The 7,500-nt window shown below is 46.5% G+C and overlaps 1 protein-coding gene across 4 annotated transcripts in view; it reads right to left on the reverse strand.

Annotated features, from left to right (window-relative positions):
• Positions 1-4,345, reverse strand: part of DACH1 (dachshund family transcription factor 1) — a 411,353-nt gene extending 407,008 nt beyond the window's left edge. For 3 of the 4 annotated variants that reach the window (XM_040341360.1, XM_040341359.1, XM_040341358.1), the window contains exon 1: positions 3,219-4,345. In XM_040341360.1, coding sequence (XP_040197294.1) covers positions 3,219-4,081 — 863 coding nt within the window. In that variant the 5' untranslated portion in view covers positions 4,082-4,345. The remainder of the gene's footprint in view (positions 1-3,218) is intronic. The other variant, XM_040341361.1, reaches the window with a different exon arrangement.
• Between the last annotated feature and the right edge of the window lie 3,155 nt (positions 4,346-7,500).

Raw genomic sequence — 7,500 nt, forward strand, 5'->3', positions numbered from 1 at the left:
AAAAGGAGGTTGAAAATAAATCTTGCCAATGAATGTTTACATTTTTATTCATTAGACAATACATTCCTGGAACAACAAATGAACAGCAAATGAGTTATTGCCCAATACTACTTAAAAAAAAAAAAAAGTTCCTTCAAACATTAGCTACGAGCTAAATCATTAATTATTGCTTATAAACGGATGACAACACCATTAAAGTGGATAAGTCACTCTTGAACTAGCAATTTCACTAAGGCAAATATAATTGTTGTGAAACAGCTTCTAACTATATTAAGGCAAAGAATTATTTCCTGCAAAAGCCCATCTTTTTAAAATAGGAATGCTTCAATTACCCCTAAAGTTAGCTCTTAAATGTTATCTAACTTCTTTCAGTGGTTTCACAGTTTACATCTGTGGACATGCATTGCTAAGCATGCTATTTTCACCCACATTCTACATGTATAACAAAATAATAAATAAATGAGGCAGGGTCAAAGGTCAGAACCACAAGTAAGCAGTGATAAACACATCAACTAATTAACTGCAAATGGAACATGCAGGAACAAAAGCATTCCAAAATGGAACATTAGGTTTGGGAATGTGTATATTTGGTGCCCTGTGTGAAATTGTACTGTACAGTACACCAGTGTGCTAATTAAAACAGAATAAATTATTAAACCGAAATGTACTATTGCTTTTTATGTTACTTTTTTTTTTTTTTTACTTATTAGTTCAACATATTCAGCCCTGTGTGCTTTCTCACTGCAGAAAAAAAGAAATGCAAATATATGAATAATGGATCATGGATCAATATTTTGGATCTGAATGGTATTTGTTTTGCACTAAAAAAAAAAAAAAAAAAAAAAAAGCCTTGATTTTATCTGATGAATAAAATGACAAGCACTGATCATTATCCTTGCTGTTTTTTGTTTTTTTTTTAATCCTTGTTATATTTTATTTTACTTACATATTAAAAAAAGCAATTAATAGATGTATGGGATAAAGATCTACTTAACAAAACGTCTATACAGAATGAAAACAGGCCAACACTTTTACCTATTTTTACTTAATAAACTAAACATTTTAAATTTGTAAAAAAATAAAATAAATTGTTTTTCTTTTTTTTTTTAAACAGCCTCTATTTAAATAAATGAATTTTGAAACCGAGACTTGAATAATTAATGTCTATTGTAAAAAGTTTGTGCTGACTAGTGTCTTCTTTCAATGTAATGAACTGGACTATCCTTGCACTTAATCTGTAATAGCAGAAAATGTTTACAAGGTTTTTTTTTTTTAATCTTAGATTTGCCCACTCTGCTCCTGTTGATATGCCCATCTGCTTGTTAGATAGCTTGATTGACCCTTCGATACACTTAAATTTCATGTGTACTGTAATCTGGCTGGATAATAAAACCTTCAAAGGGTCAGTGAATTTATGGTTCCTACCCAGCACTGAGCTTGCTAGTGAAAGCTGTCCCCATGAGAAAAGCCAGCTCTCTAGTGTCCCAGTAGGTCACTTGCTCTTTTCTTCATATCTAAACATGTAAATCCCCAGTGAATTCCTCTAGCTGTCACATGTTAATACCACAACCAATAATCGCACCTACCCTAAACTCTAGTTACCACATGCCACAAATTAAACTCCACTACTAAATCCCCTTGCCCCCTGGAGTATACTTTATTTTGTTTGTTTACAGGAATAATCTTCTGGTTCCCTGTCTAATGTTTCAAGATGACTTTTAGCACTGAATTTTAATAAGCTTCCCTCTAGACACCTCTCACAATTCCCTGGCCCCCCTTTAACAATTTGCCTTAATGCCTTTTACTTGTTCCTCAGCACTAAAGTTTCAGAACGCTTCCAGTGGGGAACAAACGGTAGTTTTACCACGTGCTAAGCAGACTTACGATCGTAAAAGCTGGTGTGGCTTTTCTTTATTAATGAATATTTTCCATGGAAGCTAACACAACCATCCTGGAGGATCAAAGAACGGTTAACTTCACAAAGTAGCGATATCTTATGGCGTCAGTAAAAAAAACATAATCTGAGAAGGGAAATGTTTTTACTCATTCATGGAGCATCAAGGGTAAAATCACATTAAAATCCACTACTTAAGAGCCCCCCCCAGCTTGAGTAAACTGTTTCAGGAAACTCTTGTAAAACTCAACTCCATCTATTTCAATGACTCCTTTGCTGGCCCGTGACAATCTCATTTATAATAACGGTATGTATCTATTTGAGGAACTAGCCATTGCTGCAAGAATTCAAAACATGTAAGCCGTACCACCTGCTGAATGTCTGTGAACCGTTAGTACAAGTGTTTCCTCTGAACAAAGATGTAGAGAAGAGTTAATTGAACGCTCTTAGACAAGTTCAAGAGGGGGGGGGGGGGTTGAGTTGGAAATTAAGGACTAGAGGCATCACCTAAAGTTCTAAGATCAACTCTTCCATTCCCACCTAGAACAAAGTGTGCAAAACAACACATACTACTCATTGAATACCTTTGTGCATTTGTACATACAGTCTATATTTACAAACAAGGAGATATTTGATAAACATACCAGTGGTCTACTCTAGGTCTAAGGCCTCATACACACGACCGAGTTTGTCGGCAAAAACCAGCAAGAAACTTGCTGGGAGATATTTTTTTGCCGAGGAAACCGGTCGTGTGTACATTTTCGTCGAGGAAACTGTCGAGAAACTCGACGAGCCAAAAAGAGAGCATGTTCTCTATTTCCTTGACGGGAATGGAGAAAATTGGCTTGTCGAGTTTCTCGACGGCTTCACAAGGAACTCGACGAGGAAAACGATGTGTTTTGCCCGTCGAGTTTCTCGGTCGTGTGTACGAGACCTTAGTGTCTTGCCAAGGTTGGCTTGGTGGATGGAGATCTAGATCAGCCTTTCTCAGCCTTTTAAGACAACTTGAAATAACTTTCCAGTCTAGTAAAACATTTTTATATCTAAACTTTCTGGTTTCGGGGAACCCCTACTAAAAGTGATTATATATCTACAATTCATGATACATTAGTGAGATGGTCAGTGGGAAGAATGCTCCTTACACCTGTGGACATTGGGAAAAATTACTTAATTCCCGGTAGTTAAAAAGATCAACGGTATAATTGGGTACTTGTCTAAAGGGGCAGTAATTGGTCATTGCTCAAGGAACCCCTAGCAACCTCTGGAGGAACCCTAGGCTTCCTGGTTGAGAAACCCAGTTCTAGACGGATCAAAGCGGACTCACCTGGCGTTGGTACAGTCGTTGTACAGGGTCTCAAAATCCTTCCTGGAAATGAGTTTGCACCGGTTGACCCCTGGCTGGATGGCCCCCAATCCTCTCAAGATCCGCACCTGCTCCACGTTGCACACCACCGGCGTGATCTCCAGCCTCTTGAGCTTGGTGTAAACGGTGTGCAGCCCACCGACCAAATGCTTCAAGAAGAGGTCAAAGGCTTGGGGCAAGCAGATGAGTTCGCAACCGTCCACGGTGAAGGAGGCCACCTTGGCCCCTCTTAGGTCCACCATCCTGCACTCATTGTTCTGAGGGATGTTCTCCACTGGGGATGGAGTGGAGTACACAGGCTTGCCAGGCAGGTTGGGGTTGGGGGCACTGCAGCTGCTGCTGGTACATGTGCTGGTGGTGCTGGTGGAGGTGCTGGGGGTGTTGGGTAGAGGGTTGTGGTGGTGACTGATGTTGTTGTTGGTGGTGGTGGCCAAGCTGGGGCTGTTGCTGCTGCAGTTGTTCCCTCCAGCCCCGGCGGCTAGATTGCTGCTAGTGCTGGAGATGTTGGTGAGAGGGGGGCTGCTGAGGCTGGATGTGACGGTGGTGGCCGCGATGGGCTCCGGTCTGTAGAGGTTGGGACCGGAGGAAGAAGGGGTGATCGATGGGGTGGGAGAAGAAGAAGACGAGCTGGTGGATGAGGACGGTGCGGACGTAGCGATCACCAGCTGAGTCGGTGGGATCAAAGCAGCCGGCACGGCCATGGTCACATAAGAGGACCTCCCAATATACTCCGATACACCGACGGGACTTACTACACAACAAACTTCCTGCACGGGGCACCGGGCACGGGGCACACCGGGGTACACGGGGCACGGCTCTACCATCAGAGGGACACCGAGCACAGCGCTGATTGGTCCCCGCGATGCCGCCGCAGCTCTCGGGCTGTGTGATTCCTCGGAGGGGCTGACGTTGTGTCTTCCCAAGTCTACTACAAAGTTAGGAGATGGAGAGCGGGAGGAGGAGGAGGAGGATCGCTCGGCTTCGGCTCTCCCTGGCAGCACATTGATCAAACATCGACAGCGAATGACAGCGAGAAATCCGCCTGAAAGTGCTGCCTGTCTGATCCGAGCACGGCTCCTTGTTGTTGTCACACCGAGCGGGGGCGGGGCTACAGCAACCTGGACAGTCCTCCAATACACAGCTACACCGGGAGCCAAGGGGGACCTTCTGTCATCTCCATCCTCTATAGAGGGGGACCGCCTGTCATCATCATCCTCTATGGAGAGGGGGGCCTCCTGTCATCATCATCCTCTATGGAGAGGGGGGCCTCCTGTCATCATCATCCTCTATGGAGAGGGGGGGCCTCCTGTCATCTTCATCCTCTATAGAGAGGGGGACCTCCTGTCATCATCATCATCCTCTATGGAGAGGGGGGACCTTCTGTCATCATCATCCTCTATGGAGAGGGGGATCTCCTGTCATCATCATCCTCTATGGAGAGGGGGGCCTCCTGTCATCATCATCCTCTATGGAGAGGGGAAGCCTCCTGTCATCATCATCCTCTATGGAGAGGGGGGACCTTCTGTCATCATCATCCTCTATGGAGAGGGGGATCTCCTGTCATTATCATCCTCTATGGAGAGGGGGGCCACCTGTCATCATCATCATCCTCTATGGAGAGGGGGGCCTCCTGTCATCATCATCCTCTATGGAGAGGGGGGCCTCCTGTCATCTTCATCCTCTATAGAGAGGGGGACCTCCTGTCATCATCATCCTCTATGGAGAGGGGGGACCTTCTGTCATCATCATCCTCTATGGAGAGGGGGATCTCCTGTCATCATCATCCTCTATGGAGAGGGGGGCCTCCTGTCATCACCATCCTCTATGGAGAGGGGGGCCTCTTGTCATCTCCATCCTCTATAGAGAGGGGGGACCTCCTGTCATCATCATCCTCTATGGAGAGGGGGACCTCCTGTCATCATCATCCTCTATGGAGAGGAGGGCCTCCTGTCATCATCATCATCCTCTATAGAGAGGGGACCTCCTGTTATCATCATCCTCTATGGAGAGGGGGGACCTCCTGTCATCATCATCCTCTATGGAGAGGGGGGCCTCCTGTCATTATCATCATCATTCTCTATGGAGAGGGGGGCCTCCTGTCATTATCATCATCATTCTCTATGGAGAGGGGGGCCTTCTGTTATCATCATCCTCTATGGAGAGGGGGGCCTCCTGTCATCTCCATCCTCTATAGAGAGGGGGGACCTCCTGTTATCATCATCCTCCATGGAGAGGGGGCACCTACTGTCATTATCATCCTCTATGGAGAGGGGGGCCTCCTGTCATCTCCATCCTCTATGGAGTGGGGGGACCTCCTGTCATCATCATCCTCTATTGAGAGGGGGACCTCCTGTCATCTTCATCCTCTATGTAAAGGGGAGACCTCCTGTCATCTCCATCCTCTATAGAGAGGGGGGACCTCCTGTTACCATCATCCTTTATGGAGCGGGGTGACCTCCTGTTATCATCATCCTCTATGGAGAGGGGGGACATTCTGTGATCTACTTCCTCTATAGAGAGGAGCACCTCATGTCATCTCCATCCTCTATAGAGAGGGGGGACCTCACGTTATCATCATCCTCTATGGAGAAGGTGGACCTCCTGTCATCTCCATCCTTTATAGAGAGGGGGACCTCCTGTCATCTCCATCCTCTATAGAGAAGGGGGACCTCCTGTCATATCCATCCTCTATAGAGAAGGGGGACCTCCTGTCATCTCCATCCTCTATAGAGAGGGGGGACCTCCTGCTATGATCCTCTATGGAAAGGGGGAACTCCTGTTATCATCATTCTCTATGGAGAGGGCGGACCTCCTGTTATCATCATTCTCTATGGAGAGGGGGGACCTCCTATCATTTCCATCCTCTATAGAGAGGGGGACCTCCTGTCATCTCCATCCTCTATAGAGAGGAGGGACCTCCTGTCATCATCATGCTCTATGGAGAGGGGAGACCTCCTGTTACCATCATCCTCTATGGAGAGGGGGGCCTCCTGTCATCTCTATCCTCTGTAGAGAGGGGGGACCTCATGTTATCACCATCCTTTATGGAGAGGAGGACCTCCTGTTATCATTATCCTCTATGGAGAGTGGGGACCTCCTGTCATCTCCATCCTTTATAGAGAGGGGGACCTCCTGTCATCTCCATCCTCTATAGAGAGGGGGACCTCATGTTATCATCATCCTCTATGAAGAGGGGGGACCTCCTGTCATCTATAGAGAGGGGGGACCTCCTGTCATTTCCATCCTTGATGGAGAGGGGGGACCTCCTGTCATCTCCATCCTTGATGGAGAGGGGTCACCTCCTGTCATCTCCTTCCTCTATAAAGGGGGACCGCCTGTCATCTCCATCCTTAATGGAGAGGGGGACCTCCTGTCATCATCATCCTCGATGGAGAGGGGGACCTCCTGTCATCATCATCCTCTATGGAAAGGGGGACCTCCTGTCATTATCATGCTCGATGGAGAGGGGGGACCTCCTGTCATCGTCATCCTCTATGGAACGGGGGACCTCCTGTCATCTCCATCCCCTAAAGATAAGGGGACCACCTGTTATCTTCATTCTCTATAGAGAGGGGACATTCTGTCATCACATCCTCTACAGACTGGGAGGGGAGACCACTGATATTTATGTCATTATCATCCTCTACAGAGAGGGGACACCACTGATCCTTCTATTATCCCTATGCTCTACAGAGAGGGGACACCACTCTCCAGACTACCGATCCCTGTGTCATCCTCATCCTTTATGTACTGATAGAGGAACACACAGCCAGACTACCGATCCCTGTGTCATCCTCATCCTTTATGTACTGATAGAGGAACACACAGCCAGACTACCGATCCCTGTGTCATTGACTTCCCCTACATGCTGTGTACGAAAACTCATGCTTACGTCTATAGGAACAGTTTTTGCACAGTAGAGGTCTCTCTCTCTCTCCTTTCTCTCGCTATCTCTCCTCTCTCTCTCTCCTTTCTCTCGCTATCTCTCCTCTCTCTCTCTCCTTCTCTCTCTCCTTTCTCTCTCCTCTCTCTCTCTCCTTTCTCTCTCCTCTCTCTCTCTCTCCTTTCTCTCGCTCTCTCTCTCTCTCCTTTCTCTCTCCTCTCTCTCTCCCTCTCTCTCCTTTCTTTCTCTCTCTCTCCTTTCTCTCGCTCTCTCTCTCTCTCTCCTCTCTCTCTCCCTTTCTCTCCTTTCTCTCTCTCTCTCTCTCTCTCCTTTCTCTCTATCTCCCTCCTTCTCTCTCTC

This window comes from Rana temporaria, chromosome 2 (genome assembly GCF_905171775.1).
Source record: "Rana temporaria chromosome 2, aRanTem1.1, whole genome shotgun sequence".
Lineage (NCBI taxonomy): Eukaryota > Metazoa > Chordata > Amphibia > Anura > Ranidae > Rana > Rana temporaria.